General features: G+C 40.6%; 1 protein-coding gene across 9 annotated transcripts in view; it reads right to left on the bottom strand.

Annotated features, from left to right (window-relative positions):
* Window positions 1-21,606, bottom strand: part of NRP1 (neuropilin 1) — a 144,195-nt gene extending 122,589 nt beyond the window's left edge. For 4 of the 9 annotated variants that reach the window (XM_081046557.1, XM_081046556.1, XM_081046554.1 and 1 more), the window contains exons 1-3: window positions 20,657-21,045; window positions 19,490-20,029; window positions 15,889-16,063 (exon numbers count right to left, since the gene is read on the bottom strand). In XM_081046557.1, the coding sequence (XP_080902683.1) occupies window positions 15,889-16,063; window positions 19,490-19,574 (260 nt within the window). In that variant the 5' untranslated portion in view covers window positions 19,575-20,029; window positions 20,657-21,045. Of the gene's footprint in view, window positions 1-15,888; window positions 16,064-19,489; window positions 20,112-20,372; window positions 21,178-21,362 lie in introns of those variants that run through there. The other 5 variants (XM_081046559.1, XM_081046553.1, XM_081046551.1 and 2 more) reach the window with 4 other exon arrangements.
* Window positions 21,607-27,085: the final 5,479 nt, after the last annotated feature.

The raw sequence follows: 27,085 nt of genomic DNA on the forward strand, positions 1-27,085 counted from the left end.
AGCAACCCCAACCCATCCTGGGAAGCTTTGCAGGTCCCATGTTCATTCTGTCCATGTGTACTGTTAACTGAGGTCTGTCACTTAGGGCCAGTAGAAGAACGAACAGGGATTGACTGGGATCTATAGTAAGAGGCAAAGAAGGCAAGGCCTGGAGTCAGAACTGGTCAGTGAGTACCAGGTATAGAGAACAGACAGACACTGGTCAAGTACAAGGCTGGAGATTGAGTGAACTTGGGAAATAAGAGTAGCTCAGCTGAGTGCTGAATCATAGAGGGTCTGAAACCCCAGCAGAAGGTTATAAGCAGAGAGCATCAGCAACCAGGAACAAACTTGATGCTCAGCCAACAATTGCCTCAGCCAGACTTTTCTTATGTGCATGTTGTTTGAAGCAAGTGGGCCTGCCTTGAAACTTGAGGGTGAAGGTAATGAGAACCGGCAAGCTGGAAGCGCACAGAGAGAGCACGAAATAAGCTCCAGATGTAGTACATCTCTTTTGTTTATCATTGTCTTTCCAGAATGTAAGTACCATGAGGGCAGGGAATGATGTCTGTTTGGTTTACTGCTCTATCATTAAACAGTAAGTGGCCCATTATGGGTGGACAATAAATACTTATTAAATAAATAAATGAGGTATTAGGCAAGTTGAGGCGTTCAGCGGAAGAATTTTGGTGTCCAAATAAACAATGTTTTGGAAAAATGCCTGAACTTACTCCAACTTCCAAGTTTGTGAGTTCTGAATTTATTATATTGTATGTATATGTTTTCTAAGTATATGTTGTGATGAATGTTTACAGTGAACTGTAAACCATTAATCTCAGGGCCTGTATAATCTATATATAAAACAACATTGATAAGAAACATGAATAGTTTAAAACTCAAAGTCAATCCAAGTAAAGATGTAATGTCAACAATAAGGGGAGGTGACAGTTCAAGTTCTTTCTTTTATTGTTGTGTTTAGAAATACTAGACATTTTCCAATGAATGCTGGGAATTAGCTAAATAACTTTAGATGTTAGCCCACCGTTGATCATTTGCTTTAATGAAAGTATGGCTCAGGAGGACCAAACAGGAGAAAAGTACAATTAACATGTTCATTCATTTCAAGTCCTGTTTACATTTGAATCTTGAATGACTTAGATTTATTTTTTTAAACCAAGTTTCCTGCCTGTAATAGAATCATTAATAGAGCTCTTTAATCTTTACTGGTAACACATCTATGTTTAAAGTATTCAGAAGTTTCTAATCAGATGTGTGAAGGGAAGGGCATGTGTAGAAGGACAGCAAGTTTTAATCACATCTCTGTCCCTGGTTAGCCTTTGGCAAGTTGCTTTATCTTTATACATTTTGGTCATTTCATTTAAAAATGGATCTGGTACAAATAAACAAATTCCCAAGGATGTGTGAATTAAGCAGTGGTTATAAAGAACTTGGAAATGATGACGTGCTTTCAATGCTAAGGCAAATCATGAAATTGCACCTTTGCAAAAATTCTATTGTAGGAATAAATGAATTAGAACATTGTATTTACAGTGTGATTTGCTTCTGAAATAGAATATTCATAATGGGCCTCAGCAGGCGACAACAAAGTACCATCTTATTTCCTGTTGATAGACCATAATTTCAGAAAATTATTTTTACAATGGCATCTGAATAAGCTCCTTAATTTGAGACTGTTTTACAAATAGATACATCGCTTATTACATAGCTTACGCTGCCTTTGAGATGCAAAGAGTGAGGTAGGATTCATTAACAAAATTGCTGTTGTCATTCCTTTGTAGTTTTTCCAATGTAATTTCTGTACTTTACAATCTAATGTTAACAATCTATGATGAACAAAACGATAAGGTAAAAACTATCTCTATGTTGGTGATCAAATAGAGTTTAGGTTAAAACGCAGGTTATCAATGCCCATGAAATTATGCCTCGAACTTGGTTGGGCTGGTTCCAAGAACAAACAACTTACTCCTACACAGAATTTACATTTAAATAAAACATATCTGTCAATTGACAAGGTGAAGGTCTATGTGAAAAAGTGGACAATTCCTTAGAATAAAGAATAAATGTTGCCACAATAGAGTCTAAAATGTCTGATATAATTTAAGGGAGGAAAACTGACATAAAAATATTTGCCTCAGAGAAAAAAAAGAATAGGAAGAGGGAAGGGGGTTGTGTTGCAAAAGGCAGGAGAGTCTGGGCTGAGCTGGAGTAGCTTAGATCGAGGAAAGAAGTAAGAAAAACAGGGGGTTGGTGGATCGGGTGGGTGGGTGGGTGGGGGCGTTGGGGTCTTGTCAAAGGCCAGAGAGAGGCCCTGCGATCAGGGACAGGCTAAATGGTCAGAAAAGGTATTTTTGGAATTTGCTCTTGTGGCAGCAGGATTCCCCTGCACAAATAGAATCCTGTTACGTTAGAGGCAAAAGGGTTTAAAGTACAGAGCCCACCCCTCTCATTTCACAGACAAGGAAATGAAGGCCCAGAGACATTAAAATCTTGCGCCCTCCGCTACTTAGAAGCTGAGTCACTTCTAGAACTTAGGATGGTGGTGGGTCATCACCCATGAGGGCCATGCCATTAACTAAGCAAGTCTCCTGAGGGAACTTGAACGTAGTCTACACAGGCCTGGAACAAAATATTAATAGAAGTCAAGGGTATGAAGGTATGATCAGGCAGCACTTCTACTTCTGCCCCAGCTAATATTTTACTCTCCAGAAAAGCAAGATTTTATCATGTAAGTCATTCTGGTCTCTGGTTTCAGACAAACTATAGAGATGTGAGAGTGAGAGAGTGCTATGGGTCTCTAGACTAGATAGATAACAGAAACATTTAGAATTATCCCAGAAAACTCTGTGTAAAGGAGTGACATCAGGGGGTAGTGAGAAATATAAAAACTTTGTGTGCTGACAGGGTTACTTGCTATTGTAGGAGTAGCCATGCACCTGCTACTTCTTTGCTTCTTCCTTTTGAGTTGACACTAGCCTATTGTAATACACAGCTTTAGGACATGCTTAGGAAATGCTTCTATGGTGACAAAGGTGTGAGCCAGGGGAGCAGCTAAAGCCCTTCATTGTCCATTTCAGAAAATGCCCAACCACAGCAGCCCTGGGCTGGCTCACCTAGCACCTCTCCAGGCCACTGTCTTTATGTAGCTGCACAAAGACAGGGGCCTGGTATTTATTGGGTGATATGGACTAACATATTCACACCATTCTTCAGGGGACTCACCCTGTGTTAACTTCTCTAATGGAGAAGTTCACTTTATCCATCTTCCCCAACAAGCCTGCTGTGAAGTTCACATGTGCATTTATTGGGGTTGCCAGCTGGAACGGAAAAAGGCTCTAAATTATGTGTATTAAATTTATGTAAAGGTGGTTTGGATGTGAGCCCAGATATGAATATACAATAGAGAAAGTTTACAGAATTGTGACACAAAGCCCCAAGAGTTGTGTGGATGTCAGAAAATGCTCAGCAAACAGGACATATACCTACAATGTTAATATATTTTATGCCTCTAACTCCAAAACAGATTATGGCGATGACTGTGAAACAGAATGAACAGCTTTGAGTGAAGCACTACCTCTGCATATTTTCTGAGATTTAGCTAAAGCTACTCACATGTAGAAATCTAGGCTTTTAAAAACAGAGGTTTTGAGAGGAAAAAAATGTAAGTTTGACTCCATTCCCAAGCAAATTAATGGTTTACCATGTAAATGAGAAGTGTAAGTGTGCATTTTTATAGTCCAATTAAATTAGAGCTTTTCCTAAAAGGCTGACTTGGTCTTTCTGGGCTAGATAAACACACTGGCGAAGATTCGAATGTTAGTCGATAGTTCAATTCAGCAAATATTAATTAAGCACCTATTGCAAGCCCGGTGATAGGCTATGCATGTGGTAGAAAACAAGAACCATTCTCTGTTCTTGAGAAATTTCTTGGGGATATCAGAGGACAGAGAACGAGAGACCACATTAAATTCATAGTTGGATATCAGGAGAGGCTTTATGAAGGAAGCATAATTTCCGATGGAAGCAGGATGATGTGCAACATTTTGTTAGGGAGACAGAGGTTAGTGGAGGAAACACCCTATACCAAGGCATAGGGTAGGAAAGCAGGGATAAGTCTGAAGAACTAAAAGGTGATCATTTTGGCTAAAATATGTAGGGGAACCCCAGGGGATAGGCCAGAGAAACAGGTGGGGGGCTACAACTTGGAAGGCTGAGGAGCACAGGAAGAAGCAAGGAGGAAATGGGGAACTCTCAATGTTTCTAAGTGGAGAAGAGGAACGACAAAAGATCCTTGAGGAGGCTATTGCAATTGCACCAAGGATAGGTTCTAAAGTGTTAGAATTTGAGTAGTAGCAATAGAAATATAACAGAAAGATAGATGTGAAGGACATTATAGATAAGTAATGTAGAGGCCTATAAACTGACTAGATTTAGGGGACAAAAAAGGAATCAGGAGATGATCCAGAGTTTCAAGTTTGAATAAATAGGACAGCAAGGAATCAGTAATAGAAAAAAGGCAGAAGTCATTTTAAGGGGATATACACAATTTGATTTTTCATTTGTGGCAATGGTTTATCATCCAGGCAGTCAACATCATCCAGAAAGAATTTAGAAGTTTGAGTCTAATGCTGAGGTCAAATCTAGGGTTGGACAGAATTGTGGATATTATCTGAGCTGAATGGCTAAGATCAAAACGGCAATTCAGGGAGAAGACACTTGAGGCATAGGGAAATCCTTGTCAAATGCCTGTGTTTCAGTGTTGAAGGAGAAAGAGACGTGGTCAGAGATGTGGAGAGAAAATCAAAATGGCACAGGATCATGAGATGCAGGAAAGAAGAAAGCTCTGATGCGTATAGAGTAGCCAACTGTGTATAATTTGTGTAAAGATTAAAGAAGTTAGGGCCAAGAAAGGCCAATGGTTTGAGGCATTATAAGAGTGGAGTATAACATTCAAGCAAGCAGTTTCAGTCCACTGGAGGGGACAGAAATTATCCTGAAAGGAGGTTAGTGAGAAAGTGGAGTCCTGGAGTTTAGACACCATTTTCAATACCCTTGGCAGTAATAGAAAAGAGAAAGACAAAGAGATGAAACTTTTTGGAGGGTAACAACATCCAAGGATCTCTTTTACTCATGAATGGGAAAGTCCTACAGAGTCTATTTGACCCTTGGAGGCCCACAGTGATCCCACAAGACGGAAAGCACATCCCTTCTGTGGGAGCTCCCAGCCACACACACCTGTAGTTATTTCAGATGAAAACAGAGCTGAGAGTACTTTTGAATGACTGAAGATATAACTATTATGAGGATGAGGCGGGGAGAATGGACTAAAATAGTAAGCTCTTTTCTGCCACTCTCCTAAGGGCCGTCCTGTGGAAAGGCTCTGCATGGCTGCCACTGAGAACCTCCTCACTACTGGGAAATGTGTCATCACCAGGAAAGGGGGAAGAAGACGATCAAGTTAAAGGACCTGGGGTGATGAGAGACAGAAGGAAAGGGATGAGATTGAGGTGGCCCATCTGTTTAAAAGCACTTCTTTTCTCAGCTGATTTTCTCTACGAAGTGATGCTACAAAATCCATGTAGTTTTCTCATTCTTGAACATGAATATAAAAGACACTATTTAGTTTAACTGACTGGGAAAGCCTGACATCTGAGCTGCAGTAACCACTGTAATATTGGTTTCTGCCTCAAATAAAGTATGGGTTGGTTTACAGTCTGAATGGACTGAATATGTTAAGAAGTCCTTAGGCCCACTTAAGGAAATAGTGAGATTTATAAGCCATCAATGCTATGATCAAGTTTGTGACATTGACATAGTATCTTCCACAAGATTTTCCAGAAACTTCACCAGTTTTTTGAAGACTGCCATTATAACACACTTAACCAGGCAACTTCTTATAAGACATTCAGAAATTCCTGTTGGATGACTACGTGCTGAACATTAGATACCATCTCTGTTGTGGATATGTGCAGTGCTTTTGAAATATTTATCCGTGCCTCCTCCTAAGGATGCAGACGTTATTGTTTACTGTCTGAACTTATTTTAAGGAACAAAACCTGCGGATGCACTTCCTGTTATAGTACTACCTAGGCTTTATTTAATATATTGCTCTTGTATTCTTAAGACGCTTCCACCTACATTATCTCGTCAACACTGTGTTTTTGAAATAGGTAGAGGAAGGAAAGCATTTTTTTCTTCAGAAAGAGAAGGGAAAAGATGAATAAGAGCTGTGTCTAGGTCATGTTGTTCCATTAGACCCTGCTGTTGCACCTTCCTCAGGTGCCCTGGTTAATATTGTCAAAACTACTGCATTAACGATGCTATAATCAAGCCATTTGTAGACAGCAACCCAGCCCCTACGACCTGTGTCCCGTCTCACAGAGGGGAATGAATAGCAGAGGTGCAATTATAACCCACGTCACCTATTCTCACCAGACCACTTTGTCACAGGGAGCTGCTAACACAGTCCCCTGACAATCAGAAATCCCCAGCTCGTGTTAATGAACTCACATACACATCAGGTATGATGCTAGAACAGCTAAAGAGGGAAATGATGATGTGTCTTGAAGGATTGAACCAATATAGCCTAACAGTTACTCAGTAGTGTCCCCAACCAGGGACAAAGAAATTGGCACTGTAATAAAGGATAAGGGAAAATCTTTTTCTTGGAGAAAAAAAAAGGAAAATTCTAATTAGTGCTAAAAAACAAAACAAAACAAAACACGCCCCTTCCCTTTGTCTAGTCTCAACAACCTTCATTGAAAATAAAATTATGGGTTACCCCTTGAAAAGTGAAGAAGCTGTTGGGACAGTTTCGGTGATGTTGGGCTTCAATAAAGCCTGGGCTGAAATATGTTCCAAACATACACAGTGGAAGAGGGGCAGGCTCTGGGTGTGGAAGAGCCTGCTCTCACTGCTCTGTCACTCTCCACATGACTGTGGCCCTTGCCTGTGCTCCTGAGAATCAGAGGCTCCAGAATTCAAGTTCTGATGCGTCTGACCAGGTGGGTGGGGGGGCTGGGAAACCTGGTCAGATTCACCTTCATATCCAGGCTGCCAGAAGTCCTTTCTGAAAGGACTTTCAGACTGACCACCCACTTGAGTATTTATCTAAATTGCCCTGTTCACTGTCCTTTCACTGAATCTCACTGGTACCTTCTCCAGATTGCCTACTGTGAACTATAGACTCTACTCAGGGAAACACTGTATTTTTTCCCCTTCTAGTGTTCATATACCAGCTTTCAATTTCAATAAAGCTGTCAGCTGTTTAGTTCAATTAAAATAGTGCTTATTGTGTGAAAAGCATTCTGTTGGATTGTGGATGGTAGAAATACAAGTAAGACGTGGTTTCTGCCTTCATGGAGGTTGCCACGCAACGGGGAGACAATCGCTTACTATACAGTTCGAAGGAAGAATCCAAACATATGGGTGTAGAACAGAGGTGTACATAGAGTCAGACTGTCAAATTAAAGGAGATTTGTCATTTTTATTGGCTGCCATTTTTTCAAAAGAGTGGATTGATCCAGAAATTAATATTTTAATATATTTTATCATCTTTTTTTGTGACCAAATTTCTTAACAAATAAATGCCCACTTTCTGAAGTTATCTGAAAATGGACAGATAAGTATGAACCAAGATAAAAGGTCAAACAGCGGTCTAATTGAACCAGGTGTTACTGCATCTAAAAAAATAACATAATCCTAAATCAGAGAAAATCAACCTCAGAGCTATCAAGTTTGTGGGGCTTTGTGTCCTTCATTTTCTTTGAGTCAAACGTGTGTTCTTTTTTTCTTTAAATTTGGGAATTTAATACTCTTAATTTTGTTAAAGTTATCTAGAGTTAAGACTTGGACCACATCTTATCTTTTCCATGCTGTTTCACTTACAGCTTATGTCTTACACAATAGCTTGCCCTGCTAGTAAACATGCATTGGTTGGAGAGTCACACAAGGAGTTGGAATCGTGACTATATTGACTGGCCTTTGCCACCTCTGTCTATTCTAGAGAAATTTAAGCACTTGAATAAGGAGACATTTAGATCTTCTTTCATCCCAGGACTGGCTGCTCTCTCCGTGACATGCCAGTCTATCACAGAGGCAACAAGCTGTCACCTCCAACCTGGCTGACTGATTATACAAGAATCTGACCAGATAGAGACAAAATACTCTGGAGCATCTGTTTCTTTTCAAAAAAAAAAAAAAAAAAAAAAAAAAGAAAAGAAAACCCTCTTCTATTTCTCATAGGAACCCAGTGCCTGAGTAAACGCTCTCTTTAACCCTTTCTGAGTCATCAGTGGCAAATACAAGTATGGAAATGTTACAAATAGGGGAACTCGGGAAGAGTGAAATTTTCCTGCTATTTTCCTGAGATTATGAAAATGAGCTGTGCCTGGGAGAGAACGCAGCCTTTTGATTTCTGGGCCTGTGAGAAAGCTCTGGATGCAGCTGGTATCTCAGGTGTCCCTTGAACCAATTGTATAAATCGAACCCTTGTGCTGCCTGGTTATCAGGCTTCAAATAAATATTGTATTTGTTTGTGCTTTGTGCTTTCAAACTCCATTGACCAAAGGGACCAGAATTTAGATATTTCCCCCCAGGATGTCATTCCTAAATGAAGGCAAGTTTTGACTGAATGGAAAATCACCAATTAGTTGGAAATTTTCTGTGCACAATTTTTACTAGTGCTTACTTAATCTGAATTAAGAGTTTAAAAATTAAGTCTTACTCAGAATTAGTTGATGTGTAGTTAAACTTTTGTGTGAGGTATTTGATGGAAGAAAATGGCTGCTTGAATAAAAAATAAGTTGGCAACATTTCATCAGAATTTTCTCATTCAAAAGGCACATCCCAAGCTTCTTCAATCACGATGGTGGAAAGATACTTGGTGCAGCAGTTGAGCATTTGGGCTCAGTTAATTTAACTTTTCTAAACCTCAGTGCTGTCATCTGTAAGATGGAGATGATAGGAAGATTAAGTGAGATCATGTGTACAGAGTGCTTAGCGAGTGCCGTGGTGGAAAAATAGTGAGGACCTGACTTTAAGAACCAGCCACGGTCATTCCTTTCTGAACATTCTATTGATTATTTCAATTAAAGGAGATAAAAAACATGTTGACCAAATAAGATACAAGATATGTTTAACATAGACCTGAGTTTGATGAGGAGAAAAATCACGCTACAAAGCAATCGAGTGGACAGAAGCCAAAAGATTTTTTTTTCTCTCTCTCTGCTCTTCTGTAGAATTTAGTAGAGTTCGGAATGAATGCAGTTCACTTCGTAAGCTCTCTGTAAAGACTAAATGATTTCAACCATAATACAGCGTGTATTTGGCTTGCTTCACAACCAGTCTGAGAGTTATATTGACCTTAATGCCATCCCTAACTGACCAAGACACAGTTCAATCAATCAGAGAATAGCAGGAAAAATCTTCTTTTGAGGTGCTATGTTCTGCCAAGTCACTGACTCCTTCAATCAGGATTGATTACAAACACCCAATTATGAGACATTTGGAACCTGATCTGAACACTAATCTTGTCTCTTGTTCTTCAAGCTTAATGATCATTCTTGATGAATACTACAAGGGCAATTAGTTAAGTTTATTTTGTAGCCTCCTTTACAAGTACACACACACATGCATATGTGTTTGTGTGTGTGCTTCCGCCCAAGTATGTCAGCATGCATGCAAGTATCAAGCTTTAAGCTGGAAAGAAAGGAGCTGAGAATACGCAAGCTGGCTGAAGGCATATGTCTCAGTTGGATCAATTTTTAAGTGCCTGGTCCCTAAAGTGAAATCTGGAAATGCCATGTACATGTTGATTCAATCTGATAAGATTTCAACTAAACCTTCTCTTTTAGCTTCTCATAAAGGTTGTGTCTTTCAAATTACAGAAATGCCTAACACACAAACAACCTTGTAATACTCAAAATTCATTAGGATCAAATGTGATTGCTTACAGTAAGAAATAATAAAGAAAATTAATTTTATTAAACACATGGGGTTCTGTTCAAATTAAATCAGTGTTAGTGGGGGAAACATCAAAAGGAAGAAAGTAGATAATTATCTGCTCGAGTAGTAACCAAGGATGCTGTAGGTGGTAGCAACAACACCAGCCAGCAGTTGTTCTGAGAAGGGTTCAATCTGACCCGCTCAATAGTTTTATAATTGAATTGAGCTTGGTGGTGGTGCTGCTCACATTGCCCATATTAGCAAGTCATGTGAGATCAAAAACAGCAATGAAAAGATGAGGAACTATAAAGCAAAGGAAGAGTTTTTCAGAATTTGCCTTGCATATAAAGCAGGCTCCAGACTAAAAACTTTGTGTTTATTTTACATAACGTTAGTATATGCAACAAATACAAGATATTTCTATACTAGTCACTGACAAAAATTAGAAAATGCTTCAGTAGGATTATGGGTTTTTTTTGTTTTATTAGAAAGGGAACAGTACACATTTTTTAAAATCTCCATTCCAATGAATTGCACTATAGTGAAAGGATAGTACATAGAGAATTCTAAACTTATAGTTTAGTTTTGTTTGGTTTTGAAATTTATAAAAATGGAATCACACAAGTCAGGACAGTAGTTGCCCTTGAGGCCAAAGGTTAGTGACGGAAAGTGGACACAGGGGCTTCTTTCTAGGAAGCTGGGTATATTTACTGTTGATTGGTTACATAGATGTAGTTATGTTATAAAATGTTATCAAACTTTACACTTATTTTGTGTAGTTTTATAGATATAGATGATATTTTAATTAAACGTACATATACTTCTGTATTTTATATAGAAAATGGAGAAGTATTTTAGCATAAAATACCCACTGTTTTCCATAAAACAAGGTCTTTGTTTTCGTCTATGTGATGCTCGGAAACACAGGCCTGGGACTAGAGTGAGGCACTTGCCTTGGATACAAAAATTCAAAGAACTCACTAGTCAAGATAAATAATATTTTAATGAAAATCTTAAAAATCAAAATTAATGCAAAAGTCCATGCTGAGCAAAGCAAATAAAGGCAAAACAGAAAAAAATTACTTAGGGAAACCACAATGGGAACTTATACTCCCCAAATTGCCGATATACAATTGATCGCTGTATAATTAAATTTCTAGGAATAATCAGATTTGAGAAAGAAAGGGCAGATTAATTTTTATTCAGTGAGTTTGTAGTTTATTAAAATAAATGAAATGAGTGATGTTTCAAAGTTTGTAATAACTTAGGTAATTTTAAAAGTAGTATTAAAGAAACACTTCATGATTTATTTTAACAAAATCCCCAAACTTAAAGTTAATCTTTATTTAATTATAATTTTATTGTAACTAAACTTCATATGAATTTACAAGAGTGAAAATCTTCCTTTGATTGCATTGAATTAAGAAAAAGGCACCTATTATTGATCACATGAAAAAGAGAATCTGAATCTAAATTCTAGGTAGTAAAGCACTCATGCTATGGTAGCTTTGTGTTTTGGCGAAATCCTACAAAACAGCACTGACAATAAGGTACTAAGTCAGGAATTCCTCAGTAAGAAGACTACTACCGGGCTTTCTCCCTGCAACACTGCCACCTTTTTAGACTCTCTTTCTGGAGCTTCACATTCATTTTCTAAATATTTTTAACCCAATGTCTGTGAAATTTTTATTGCTCCCCAGATGACGACATCTGATCTGAATGTAACCACACACCTCTTTGCTCAGCAGTATTTGTCACAAACCATTATAAATTATCATGCTGATAGGTTGCATTGCTGGGAAACCGGAAAAGTTCCATAAATTCTAACTACTGTATCAATGACATTCTTGTTTATTATGCAGATATAAAGTTTTATGAGATTCAAGATGTTTGCCTTACCACCGAAGAAAACTTTAGTGGAATAAGGCCTAACTAGCTCCATGCAAACACTGAAAACCGTTTACAATGTACAATGAACATTGCTTTCTGAGAAACACTCAGAAAAAGCAGGTCACTTTTTTTTCTTTTTCTGTGTTTAACTGTACTTTGACACTTCCCAAGCATGGAAGATTTTGCTGGTGCAGAAAAAAAAGAGAAATGATTTCTTCCATTTCCTTAACACCTTCTCCTCCTCTCAGAACATTCTCTAGCCCCCCTCTCTTATATCAACATAACAATAAAACCAGGCAGTATATCTAGCTAGAAATCCTAGCACCATGTTAGCCCTGCTGACAGATGCTCTACTCTCTGCTCTACCGAATGATTGATCGATACCACACTTTGTTCAATAAAAGAATTCAGGGAGTTATAATATTGTGTTTTTGATGCCTATTTGTAATGAAACCTGACTCAGTGGTGGCACCAACATAGATGGTTGCATTTTAAAACTATCAGTCACTACTTCCACAAATTCATTTTCTCTAAGGGAAACAGATCCCCTCTACCCCCCCAATAAGTACTTTCTGTAAGGTTAAATCCGTAGTTTACTCATGTACTGGGTCAGTCTTGGTATTTAGTCACATAAAAAGTTGTGATAAATAAATCACATAAGTAAATAAAATACATTTGATTGTATTGTTAAAATTATGAAATAGTTTTTTATTTAATTATAAATAAAACAGTAAAATTTAAGTAAAAATTCTATTTCTACCAGAACTCATCTGTGTAATTACTTATCTATCCCTATACCTTACAGAAAAATAATTGTTTACTTGGGTCTCAAGAATGTTTCTCAATAAGCAAATGTACTAAGGAATCGAATTCTTGAGCTTTCACATGGTGAAAGTTGACTATACAAATACTGACAGTTTCAAAAAAATTACAGGGTGTATTTATATGTGGATCATTCCATTACTGAATCAATATATTTAGTTTGACATATGCTTAGTTTCACGTTTCCAAATGTTCAAACGATCACCTAGTTTTTAAAGATACCATAAAAATGGTAACTTCTGAGGGGAGAGTTTAACATTTCAAGGAGGTTTCATATCACTACCTCATTATCCAGTACCAGCAACTTTAAGACACTGGTGCAACAAGTATTTCTTGCTGCTTGGACATATAACATAGACATGTTACATAGCTGAGAAAGTGAAAGCTATTAAACATCTCAAATAAGACAATAGCTTGTTCTTAACCGGAAAGGTAACTAAAAGCTTACAAGCTCTATGAATATGGTTTATTATAACTACTTTTGTATCTTTTCGAATACAATTTTGGAAGTAGCCTAATATAAGCTACAAACAACAACAATAACAACCAGAACCCAAAAACTATGGTTTTACACATTTAACATAAACTTTTGAAGTTTATGAATTTGTTCTTCTAGAGTTCCTGGTGGTTTCCATTTTTTCTAGGATATTCTATCCCCTGTAAGTTTTAAAGCTGTGGATTCTCCTCATGGCCTTTACAAAAGGAGGCAAGAATTATGCCACATTTGCAGAATTTCAACTACAGCCTTCAATAATGATCAGGAGTCATATGAATCAGTCTGCAAAGATAGTGACTGCAATGTCTTAAGTTGATCTTCCTGTACCATTTTTGGAATTTTCATTGATAAAATGATCAGGTAGCAACACTTCAAAACATGGCACAAAGATACTTTCAATGCCATAATGTTCACTGACTTCATAAGGCTAAAAATATCGGCCTTTTAAGACTGGCCAGGAGATGACACCTTCACAAAGAACAAACCCTCATTTACTATAATTAAGAAACCGCCTTACTCTGTAGCATTGGAAAAAAAAAATCTCACTATCATTACAAAAACAATCTTCTTGGCCATGTCAGTTTGAATACCTTGGTAATATCACTAAAATTGTCTCTTTCTATTGTAATTAACCGCTTGCTTATCATCTTTAAAAAAAGAAAACTAAAAAGGTGCTCCCCCAATCCCACCACACTCTGCTTTACCTCGTGGCATGGCAAATACGACTTAAAGGCTTACTGTGTGCCAGACACTGCTGTGAGCACTTCACATGTATTAACTCATTCAACTGGCTTCCGTTTCTTACACTTCTACTCCAGTTGTGTGCTGGAACTGGCATGAGCCAGCTCACAAGAACCAACTGTACACCTGTGTCACAGGTCTATGCACAGTGACATCACATGTGTAGTTTGAAACTGGCCATGGAGGGAACATTTACACTGCAGAAATTGGCAAATATTACAAATAAGGACTTGACCCACAGCCTCGCAAGGTCCAGTTGTTAAATATGTACCAGAGTACCATTGCAAATAACTACTAACTATTCTGAATTCTTTAGCTATTTTATATTAAACATATACATGGTCATAATTTTCAGATCAGGTTTTAGTAAACATAAGTTTATTGAAATTTAATAACACCTCATTTTTAGGAATAATGTCATTACTTGAGTATGGTTTATCAGAGTTTCTTAAAAATATTATAGCAGTTTAAGTATTATCAAAAAGCAAAAGTAAAATAAGATACAATGAAATAGAGAGCATGTCTCTAGGTTGTCTAGGTGATTGACACTGTAAAAACCACCATACAGAATATTGGCAAAACACACACACACACACAACACCACAATGAACTTCCTGTTTTCTAGCAGTCACTGTAACACTCTAGTAATGACAACTTTAACACAAGATTAAAAAATCAATTTAATGCCCTGAAGCACTTCTGAATCACAGAATAAAAATTAAATTAGAATCGGCATAATTTTATTACACTGTGGTGTATGCTAATTATTTGGAAATTGATCAACAGTATATGATGTATGCTAATTCTCTAGCCAATAGAATGTTGAATTAACTGGATGACCTTATTTCCCTAACCATGAAAAAATAGTTTAGCCCACCAACTCAAAAGGTTGTTGAGGACTTCCTGCAGGTGAGAACAGTTTCATACTATTCTGTTCTTCCCTAAAAGGATTATGTGTTTGCAGGTAGAGTAATTTTAATAATGAATGTGCCTGTATAATAATGTTTATATCCAATCAAAGTAGTAAACTACATACATTGTATACAATTATATCAAGCTGACCCATTTTAAAATTTGGGAAACATATCAGTCGTTGAGATACAATTTAGAACTGAGATTTAAATAGATTATTCTACTTTGCTAAAACTAAAACTATCTATTTATCTAAACTTCATTAAAGATTGATATTCAGGTTCAAGTCTCTGGAGAATATACCAGGCGCAGTATAGAAGAATGGGATGATGTGGTCAAGACAGAGAAGTCTGCGGGATGTCCTCAGAAAAGAGTAAATCTAGCTCTTCGTGGACTGCTGCCTGCAACATTAAAACATACTTTCCATACTGTGGAAAGCTACACATGAGTTCTTTCACACAAAGTGAGGAAATATAATTTAGACTGTCTCTATAGTGAGAATGTTTTCATAATAATGAAATCTGTCATAGTAACTTAACAATGCTTAGTAATTTAACAATATAAGGAGTTAGTAAAACTAAAGCAGATGGATGAAACACTGATTCATATTTGAGTCCCATTGTATTCAGTGTGCGCCAACAATTATTTTTAGCATTTTCCGTAAGAGACTTGCAATCATTAATCTACCGTAAAAAGCCCCTCATCCGATTTATTCCTATGTTTTATCAGTGACAATTTGCTTTTGTCATGTCAAACTCAGTAAGATATGGTTCTTAAAACACCTTCCAGGAAAAAAAAAGAAACATGTCCATACATTTCTTAACACAAGAGTTCCAAAACCAAAAGTGTTAACAGGAAAAAGAATATGAGCGATTGCACATTTAAATATAATCTTCCTAGTTTAAGGAACTCAGAAATCACTTAACATAATTTAATTTCCATACCATTGACATATGATCTGGCCTAGATTGGAATCACTCCTGAATCCATTTATAACCCAGATTGTACGCACAGACTGTCCCCCTTAGACGTTCGTGACCACTAGATGGTGCTGTGGTGCCCTGTTCAAACACATTCTCACTTACTTGCAGTCTCTGTCCTCCAAATCGAAGTGAGGGTTGAAGTTGATCATAATTCTCTGGTTTGGCTCGGGAGCCTGAATCAGCCATTCACATTTTTCACTTGGGTGATAAGAATGAGGATAACCAGGAGATGTAAGGTACCCCGGGCTTTCAATTTTTATAATATCGCCACATTTATCTGTAATAAAGATAACATTTTACTAGATCTTTCCCTGACAACCAGTTAGGTGTTCTAACTTTGTATATAAATTACCAGCTATTAAACATTCCATAACTTCTTATGGGGAACTCCGGGAGGCCCCTTCAGGTCCTTCAAGTGGAGCTGATAGCAACACCTCACCAAGGAACGCTTTGATCCCAGGAAGGTTGGCTCAGGAGGAAAGGGGACTGAGCTCTGACAGGACTTGACCCCCAATCCTCACAAACTCCTGTCCCAAGAAAAAGGTCTTCTAAGATTAAAAACATTAAATTCCCTAAATGGATGTTAACATGGTCCCCAGGGAGCTTCTGCTAGACTTAATTATCCCCCAAGAAATGTAATCGCATTAAGTAGCAAGTTCTAAGTGGAAGGTGACTAAATGATGCCATTCGACCCCTTGTGTAGCTTTTGATGATAAGCCTGCTCTGTGTCATTGATCAGCGGGGATTGTCTTCCAAGACAAACCTTTACTGTTGTTGTTTTATCTGCCCATAAATCTGAGTAATTTTGAGTTATCTCTGCTCTTGAGATTCAGATCAACACAGAACAAAGTGTATTTGGTGAAGCAGAAATAATTCTACTCTACTGCTCCAAGTAAAGTTGCTCCGGCTTGGAGGCCAGATCAAAGCAACTGGGCAGAAAGAAAAATAAATAGCCACACAGCATTAATTCTAATTACCTACATGTTGGAAGAAAACAAAAAAACAAAAATAACCAGACAAACAAAAAAGCCACCACACAGGTCTGTTATCACGTTTGGTAAGCCCCATTCTCACATTCTGGGAAAAGTGAGCTGACTAGTTTTGAGGCTTCATTTCAAAAAATCCGATCGCTGAAGTGATTCACTAAAAGCCAAATAAACCAATCTCTGGGCTACTTTCTGTTTGGTGTAGATTCTCATTGTCACTTTCTATGATGGATTTCATACTGGAGAGCCTCAGCGTGAAATGCTTCCACATTTATTGTTGCTTAATTTTGAGCAATAAAAATTCAGTGCATAAACTATGTAAGAGGAACAGGTATGAAAGCAGTGAAATATATAAGCCTATCAATCATAAATTTTCAGTAATGGTACATATAGATTTTAATATTGCATCTAATAGATTCCCCGTGGAAAGAGAATGGCATTCTTTGCTCTCAGCATGAATTTATAAATCTACAGAATTTTATTACAGGAAAACCAGGTCAAATGGAAATGAAAGATGAAGTGCACATCAAAAATGCATAAAGCTACATGCATTACAGAAATCATTTCCCATAAATTAAAAAGAAGACAATATAAATTACATTGTTTTTCTCAGTTACTAGATGTTTCTGACTGTGTTTCCTAGAGCAGGAGTAGCCTTATCCTGGTTCCCTTTGCCTTGGCTTTTAAAAGCTTACGGTTTGCCAAGAAGAAATGATGTTGCAACTGGAGTTCAGAACCTCAGCTAATGATCATATTGGACTCTATTGTGTGATTCTACTCAGGCTCTTGGGTTATTTTAAACGTGCAGAGAACTTGGAAAGTGACCCCATCACGTTAGGTCCCCGCCAGCTCTGTACGAACATCATGGCAGAGTCTGGCATCTGTTAGAGGAGTGAAATAAAACAGCACTGCTTCTAGTCACTCGACAGAGTCACTTCAGAAGACATTTAGGTAGACTCGTACCACACCAGAGCTCTTTAATCTGTGACTTCTGAGAAAGTGACAGTGTAATAAGATAATGTGGACTGCTAGACTCTCTGGCTCTGTTCAATCTCTCTAGCAGTTGATTAAGAAAGAGCAATTTCTAATGACTCTGAACCATTAGTCCTAAATAAGGTTAATGAATTAATTTAGCAGACTCTGGTACTCAGAGGAGGTGGACATGGCTTTAAGAGGTCTGCTGAATTACAGAGGCTGTGGTCACTGCAAGCATAGCAACATGGCTTTAACCAGTCAAGCTCCCTGACAAGCTCAGGTTCTTAGCATTCCTCTAATTTCTACTAAGATACATATATACATATATACATATATACATATATATACATATATATGTATATATATATATATATATATATATATATATGTAGTCATACACACTTACATACATATATAGAGAGAGTTCACAACCTAAAGTCTGAAATCTGTTTGCATTAGGTTTCAAATTCATTCTGGGATCACCCCTGCAACTGATTAATCTCAGGAGTTGGGGAGGGTGATTTGCTGTAATTTCTAAAATCTAACCACTTGGGCTCTTTCAAATGGAAGAGAATGTTATTTCATTCCCTACCAGATTATAGAAATATGCCACCAACTCAGGTTCATTAATAAATTGAACTTCAAATTCACAAATTTGTGAGTGTGTTTTGCTTCCAAGCCCTTTAGAACACTGCTTGGTAGCCGTGGGTGGAAATCTATTGCTTCAATCAAAAAACCTCCAAAAAGCATATTAGATAGATTAACTTCCGCCATAAAGACGTGATTTAAATTCCTCTTGGTCTGAACCCCCTCCACTTGTGGTCTCTTATTAAAACAATATACCTCAGTAAATAGTGGATGGTCTTTTCTTCTAATTACTTTGATTGAAATCTAAGCCAGACAAAAGTAAACATTTGATAATTAGTTAATAATCGCTGAAGATTTACTGTAAAGATAATTTCATACTCTTGCCTTCTCGTACTTCACAGTGCAAATGAAACATGCCTACAACCAGATCACATTTTAAAACACATTATTTAGGTTACAGTATACTGTTTATAATGCAGCACAGTCTTTCATTTACTTAACAGTGGGTGATTTGTAAAGCTAAGTGGAAGCTGCATCTAGGTTAAGGATTTTCAGATATCCCGGTACCTTACACTGTATATATCAGATTCCTTTATTGACACTATGAACTTTCATTCATGCTTCAGACAGATTAGGGACGATTTACAAAGGCTGAGGAGGGAGTTCCATCAACCAACAAACCACTATCTCTTGCAGGCACCCACCAGAGGAAACAGTTCAGGGGAGCTGCAAGGGAACCAGGAAGTTCTCCCGGTAAAGCGTTCATTAACTTTCAACAGCCATCACATTTTTGAAAGGGAGTCTCATTCTAATTGCCTTTGGGAGGAAACATTATTAAGATAATTGGTGTGCTGATATGGGAAGGTAGGCAGCGCTGCCTTGTAACAGTGGTGGGAAAACCCCCACAGCCAAAGCACCAACTTCAGGAGGGAGCCGGAGGACTTGAAATCTTCCTGCCCCAAAACCGAATGGTCTTATTTCTTTATTTCTCCGCCTGGATAAAAAGTTTCCTTCGCCTGGGAGGTGGCTATTCCGGTTTCATCCCTGCAGCGCTGCGTGAATCGTGGCTGGGCGGGAAGCCTCGCCCGGGCCGGGTCCGGCAGCTAGGGAGCCCCGGACCAGCGCTGTCACGCGCGCCTCTGCCTGTCACTTACCGTTGCGAAAAGCGCTGGCCGGGGCGAGGGCGAGGGCGAGGGCGAGGACGAGCGCGGCGCAGAGGAGCTGCAGCCCCCTCTCCATTCTCCCTTCGCCGGATCCCCAGCAGACTCGGGAGAACGAGGACGTGCGGGGAAAATAGAGCAAAGAGGGGAATCTAAACAATCCCAAGCGCTCCAACTCCGCCTAGAGCTGTAAAATCCTCAGTCCGTCTTGGAGAAAGAAAAGCAGCGAGGCAATGCCTTGATCGGAGAGCAGGGCTTCTCTTTTTGTGTCTCAAGTCACTCGCATCCTGTCATTTAGCTCCGGTTTCCTCTCTCTTTTCCCACACTTGTTCCTCTTCCAGGAGCCACTGCCCGGGCCATGTCTCAAAAAAAAAAAAAAAAAAAAAAGCGCGGGGGGGTGGGGGAAGCTGCGTGGGGGAGGAGGGAGGTAGGGAAGCACACAAGCCAATTTCCAGAAAGAAAGAAAAAATAATCCGGCTTGTCTCTGGACCGGTTGGAGCCGAGGAGCTGGCGCCCAGGGGAGGTCCGGGGTGTCTGCGCGGAGAGGAGCAAGCAATGAGAAGATGAGCGGGAGGCAGAGGAGTTTCACCAACTGCACCCCCGCCTCCCCCACCTCCCGTCTTCCCCCTCCCCTCCTGGAGCCGTTCCCTCGCTTCCTCCCGCCCCTCTCCCCGCACTGGCTCGCCAGTCAGTGTCTGACAGGAGACGGGGAGGAACAAGTTTCCCTGGGTGTGCTTTCCCGTCCGTCTGTCCGTCTCTGCCAGAGGCCCTGCAGGGATCTCTGCAGTAGGGAGGCGCTGGGGTCTGCGCCCTGGGCATGTCTGCTTGGCGAGTGGGAGACGAGGTGGGGGCCACCGACGGTGTTGGGCTCTCCTACCTCCGCGGGCTCGCTCGGGACCCCAGTGGGGACAGCAGGCAGCTCGCAGAGGATCTCCGGGATCCAGCCGCCAGGAGCGCCAAGCGCCCGGGAGGTGGCGGCTGCTTCTCACAGCTCTGAACCCCCCGCCGGCGTCCGCGGGGCTAGGAGCTCAGAGTCAGCCCCTGCCATTCCCCGCGGTGCCGGCCGGAGACCTGTAGCAGGGGGCCGCGGGGCTCCCCACGATGCCCCGGGTCAGGACTGCAGGGACAGGGCGGAGAGCGAGGCTGCAGCGGGATACGCACCCCAGAACTGGGCAACGGTGGGCAGCGTCGCTGCCACGTTAAGCCGAGTCATATCACGGCCTCCATTCCCGGTGACAAGGAGCGCGATCGAGCGCTCACCGTGCCCAGGTAGCCGCCTCACGTTGCGGTGTTGGTGTCCTCTCCTCTGGGGCAGAGGTAACGCCGAAGGGTGGGAGGTGATGCGACTGCCAGCTGTGTGTGTGTGTGTGGGGGGGGGGCAGCCGTCGTCCGACCCCACCCAACCCATGTATCGGAGCCCACGTGATCCGGGTTTGGAAATGAGGGGTCCAGTGGCCCCGGTTTCTGTGCATCCCAAGGGAGGTGGCGCAGTGGCAGCAGAAGAAAGAGATGTGCTCTTGGCAGGGCACTCACGGTGCCCCCTCCGGGCCGCAGGCCATTGTCACCGACGTCCCTTTAGCTCCCGCCCACTCCTACCTCCCAGAGCGGCGCGTCCTCTCTTGTGGGCGGGATGCCCCCCAGTTCCCTTCCTGAGGCTTTCCCAGAACTGCAGCAGAAAGCTCCTGCGGTTAAAAATAGCAAGGATATAACAGGGAACAAACAGGTTTCGGCCACCGATTAAGCCCTTGACAGGGGTAAATGCCCGCGGACCTCCTCCGAAGGAGTTCGTGGGGAAGGTGAAAAGGTCACGACATCTTCTGGGGATTGGCGTTTAGGTACACACCCGAAAGCAGAGCCTTATTCCTACCTGGCGCAAAGAGCTGGCAAAGGAGATTTAGGAATGTTGGCAAGGAGACACTGGTCAAAGGTTTTGGCGGAAGAACTAGGGGCGGGACAGGGGAAAGGGAGCCCTTGGCGCGCTGGCCGCTGGCAGAGACCCGGCGCTCGCGGGTCCCGGCTGCGCGCAGTAACGCGCGTCCGCAGAGGTGCAGGCTAGCCCAGCGCGCACGGAGGGACACCCGCGGCGGCCGCAGTCACCTCTCTTTCTCTCCAGGTCAAGCTTTCCCACCCGCCGCCAGCTCCCGGGAGCCCCCGCCTCCAAGCTGGAGACCCAGCCCCCTGGGCGCCTTGAGCCCGCCCTGCCCGCTAGCGCCTCCTTTCCCGCGCGCCTCCTTTCCTTCTCGGCTCCGGGACCCCTGGGAGGAGCGGGGTAAAGAGGTGGCACTAGGAGGCTGGGAGTCCAATGCCTCGGTGGAGCAGAAGGAGCGGTGGCGGGGCGGTGGAAGCCCTGCAACCCCAGCTTCAGCGGGCGGGCAGGAGTCAACGCAGGGGAGACAACCGCACCCAGCGCGGCGGGGAGTGAGGGAGCAAATGCGGTGGAGGGAACCTTGGTGCTGGGCTACGACCGGCGCATTGCCGGCGACCTCGCCGTCCCGGGCGCACCCCCGCGGGTCCCAGTCCCGAGCTGCGTCTGGCGAGCGGCTTCATCAGATTTGTGGTGACTTTCAGCGACCTCAGTCCAAAGCTTGGAGGGAGAGGCGCCTCTCAGAAACTGGCAGGTTAACAGAGCAAGGAAACCGGGTGGGTGCAGGGGCCGGAGTGTCCCAGAGTCACAGATACCCTTTTCTTCCGAGTGGGAACTGGGAGGCCCGCGTGCTACAGGAGCCGGGTTTGACCCGTCTATGCCTCGGCGGGGTGAGCGAGGGGGCACACGCGGGAGACTTGAGCTGTGTTGTTTTTAGAAAACTGCCAATCTCTCTTCCCCTTTCCCTGCTGAGTGTGCATTTCCCAGCCTGGACCCACCCGGCTAACAAATAAAGCCATGAGCTCATGCACTCAGAGAGGGACTGTCCCCACTCCACAACTTCGCCCTTCAGGCTACCTGGGAAGGCCTGCCTGTGCCCGGGAAGGGATCCTCCAGTGGGTCCAAGAGCAGAAAATGCCTGTCTCCTTTCTTGTTCATCCGTTGAACACTTTTGCCAGGCTTTCTCCAACCAACTAATAAAACATGCACTATGCTCTCTGAGGTTTGTGTGTGTGTGGGGATATCGTATTTAAGTTCTGCTTCAGATTTTTCCGGTTTTAGCTGATGGCCTTTCTAGACTCCTTAGCTTCCACATAGTACTGGGTAACGGAGCACCATCGCACTGATTGACAATTGCCAGCTAGTGGGTTGATATAGAGTGAATTGTCCTTCCTGAGAACCTCTTTCCTCTGCTTTTGGATTCCACTAAGTGCTGAAAAGGGTCAGTTTTATAGTTTTGCAATTCTCCAGCAAGGGAGACAGACTGACCTTTATAGGAGAATAAGTGATAGAGGAAAAATTTGTCAGTGTTCCTGGGTTGATTTTATTTTAGTCTCAGGAACACATCACTCTTCCTGACATAACAAATCACCAGACTAGATAGGACCCAGTTCCACTGAAGCGAAGATTCATGGCCCACACTCCCAGAACTATGGTCAAAAGCCCTGGGTGTGCAGTACTGGACCTCATGGACTCCCCATGCAGGGGCTGCTGCAGGAATAAGGCACTTGGCTTCCACCTCTAGAAAGCAGGGCCTGAACAGAGGCCCATCGTTAAGAATAGACCTGGTGGTAAATGTTTGGTTCCTTTCATCAACCTCTCATCAATTTGTCAAAAATAAGATGAGATACATTGCTCCCACAAGGCCATTTGAACCACTAACTTCCTCAAAGTACTTCAGGTTGTTGTAATATGGAGATTCAGGTTGGTATTTCAAAACTCTATCAAGTCTAGTCAAGTTTTTTAAAACACATATTTCAGAAAAGCAAAAAAAAAAATATTTTTAGTAAGAGCTAACCTACATTTGAAATGTAAGAGTGGAACAAGTGAAACTGGGAATGGATTTAAAATTGGAATTTAAATGAACTGTTATTTAAAATATTTTTATTATAAATGCCCTTCCATCAAATGACTCTATCACTCAAGAGGTATCTTTTGGACCACACTGGTGATTATCTCCTTAATTTGGATTAACAGAGGAAGAAAATAAGCACATGAACCTTTACTTTCTGATCCTTCATTTTTGGCCTTTTCAAAGTTACCTTGAAAATTCTTCAAATATTGGAGAAAAGACTATCATCTAAAGTTTAAAAACAAAGTTACAATGCAAAATTCTTGTAATATAATATGTGCAATAACAAGTTGCAGGAATATAATGCTAAAATTTGAATCATATTAATGGATTCAAAACAATTTTTGGTGTTAGAGGTGAGGGATAGAGTTTGAAAACTGTATATTATTTGTCCTAAACAATAATCTTAGATTATTCTGTCTTCATTGAATCGCTTAATTAAAAAATAGTAATAACCAATAGAAACATTCATCAAACCAATAAAACATCACTAGAGAGAACCTATTCAACATTTCAAAAGGACTATTTTTAAGTAGGACAATCTATAAAATATAATTTGAGCAATCAAATAGGGAAGTGGCTCCCTTAAAATTTAATTATAGTCTTAAATAGAGAATGGAAATTTTAAGGAATTTTGAAATAATCAGCAAAAATAATTTTAAAAATATAAAATAAAGACCAAAAACACAGGTAAGAATTGCTGAATTTATCCTACCACAATTTAATTTTATTTTGTGTTTTTATTAGATGACTCTGGCTGCTACATGGAAAATGGGTTATGGGTGGAGCAGGGGAAGAAGTGAAAAGACCAGTTAGGAAGTACCTGTAGTGGAATCTAAATAAGAGCGTGAACAGGATCATAGCAGTGGAAATTGGAAAAAGATGTATTCCTGATGTATTTAGAAGGTAAAATTGACAGGACAGATGATGGAATGGATATGCCAGTAAAGGAGAGGGTGTTGTCAAGGACGACCCTTAAGATTGTAGCTTCCATAACTGGATGGGTGGTGGTGATAGCCTTTGGCTAGGCAAGGAACACTAGAAGACAAGTGTGAAAGGAAGACCATGAGTTTGAATTGGTCTAGGTTTTCAGTCTCTTTGAGACAAATGAATTAGGAATACAGAGAAGCTGTTTGGACTGGAGATAGAAATATGTGAGTCACTGATATGTAGTAATATAATGTAATAATATAATAATTATAATAATATTGCAATTGAAGTGGAAGGAATGGATGAAATTGCTGAGGGAATTGGAAAAGGAGGCCGAGACAGAAAACAGAGAAACATCTAAAGTCTGGATTGTCAGGATAAGACAACAAAAGACCTTAAGAAGGAGCAGCTGAAGAGGTAAGAGGAAAACCAGGAGAGTATAACTGTCTTGAAAGTCAAGTCGAAAGGAGATTTCCAAAAAGGAAGTGCTAGACAAAGGAGTTGAATACCCTTGAGAGTGTCAGTTGGTTGAGGACCAAACTGCAACTGGGCATAATGGCATGATAGTTACTGAGGGGTGTTTTTAACAAGAGCCATTTCAGTGATGTAAATGGAGGGACAGGGCTAGAGGCCAGATGGAAAAGGGCTAGGGAATGAATGGGAGGTAAGAAAGTAGGAACAATGAGCAAAGATAATTCTCTCTCAAAATTTCTACTGAAGGAGAGGAGACAGCTCTGGAAGGAAGAGGTGTGGAGGGCAGTTGATGTTTTTCTTTTTGGTTTGCTTTTCAGATGAGGTACTTTTGAACATTCTTAAATGCTGATGGGTAGAACCTAGTATTGGTGGAGATGTTGAAAATAAAGCACAGAAAGCAGAGGGGCTTTAATCCATAGCCCAGAAGAACAGATTTACCCTAGATTGAAAGAGGGACAGCTCCTCTGTTATAACTCTGTGGGAAAAGAGGAGCTGATGGGTCTAATGGCAAGGAGGTTTGTCATTCTGGCGGGGGTAGTTTCTCTCTACTGTCTTAGTTTTCTTCTGTCTCATAGAATAAGGGGAGAGGGAGAGTTACGAAAAGTCTACAGAGAGGAATCAAATTGGAGTGAAGATCAGGCTGACCACGGAAGCTGCTGCTGTTATCGCTGCCATTTTGATAACTTCATAGATTGAAAATTTGGGCTAGGAACACATTTTCCTAGAAAAATTGGCTAGTCTTTCATGAAACTCACAAAAGTCTGCTTAACTCCTACTGAAGTTGTGATAGACTATTAATGACATCATTTCAGTTTTAGTGACTCAAAATAGGTGCTCAATAAATGCTTCAAAAAGGGAGAGTCCCCCCAACCATTATTTACAACAAATTAATGAATGTGTCTGTTGATGTACGGGAAAGTGTCACTCCAACTGACTCTTTGCAGTACTGTCGTGCCCCTTAACTATTCTCTTCTTTATTTTCTATCCTCCTAGAGATGGCCAAAGAAGAATTTTAAATGTTCATTTACACCTTACACCAGACATCCACAGACTGCCTTATTTGGATAATTCATGTGAAATACAACCAACACGTTTCTTTAGTTTTGTAAAGTCGAGATTCAACAACAGTATTGTACATGTTTTTCACAGATATTTATGTGATTTTTTGTTGTTGCTTGCTTTGTGTTGTTATACAATTTGCTTCCTCGATAGTTCAGTCAAATATATTGGGTAGACTATTTGTCAGTGAGAATTATTTTCAAAAATGCTTCCTTAAATTTATTATGTTAAACCATCAGATTGTCAAAGTGTCTTGCCTCTGATGTAGGAGGTGGTAAATTAATACTTGTTGGTTGACTTTCAGCTACAAAATTCACTGCCCAATGGACTTGCCCAATACCACAAAAAAACTACTGTGAGATCAGGAAGTCATGCAGAACAAGGCAGGCCTTCTTGGAAGTTTTATATTTGAAAGTCTTCAGGCTATTAGTACAACAGGTTACCTTCTGCAGTCACATTTTCCTTCTGCTCAAATGCTATTAATATAAACACTCCAGCAGGGATGAGACATAGCAATTAATGCAGACAAGAAGGAAAAATATTTGGTAAGAGACAATCTTCTTCTTGATATTTTCAGAGGAAGTTTTAGTTGTAGAAGATGAAAATAATAAAAATGTAAAAGTCGAGACAGCAAAATTATAAAGTGACAGGTGATAAAACAAAAGATGGAGGTTTGCATTTTGAGATGTTAGGCAAAAAAAAGTAAGAACACATTGGAACTTTTTTTAGTTGTAATTTACATTCACAGAGTTCAAAGTGACCTGAATACCACCAGTCAGTCTCTTAAAGACATCGCTTCGCCCTCTCTTGCCACAGGTGGAAGAACCAACAAACATTGAGAGTCCAAATATGGCAAGGTTAGGCAGCAACTCTGTGATGGAACATAATATGAGAAACTGATGTTTTGACTTTAGGTTTGTATCTTAAAGAAGATGAAAGCATACGACTTCACTCATATGTGGGATATAAAACTGAAAGAACCAAAGGAACAAGAGAAACAAATAAAGAAGCAAAAACTCATAGACACAGACAACAGTTTAGTGGTTACCAGATGGAAAGCGGGGTGAGGGATGGTAGAAGAGGGTAAAGGGGGTGAAATGTATGGAAGGAGAACTGACCTTGGGTGGTGAGCACACAATGTGATATATAGATGATGTAATACAGAATTGTACACCTGAAACCTATATCATTT

The sequence above is a fragment of the Rhinolophus hipposideros genome (assembly GCF_964194185.1).
Source record: "Rhinolophus hipposideros genome assembly, chromosome: 1".
Classification (NCBI taxonomy): Eukaryota; Metazoa; Chordata; class Mammalia; order Chiroptera; family Rhinolophidae; genus Rhinolophus; species Rhinolophus hipposideros.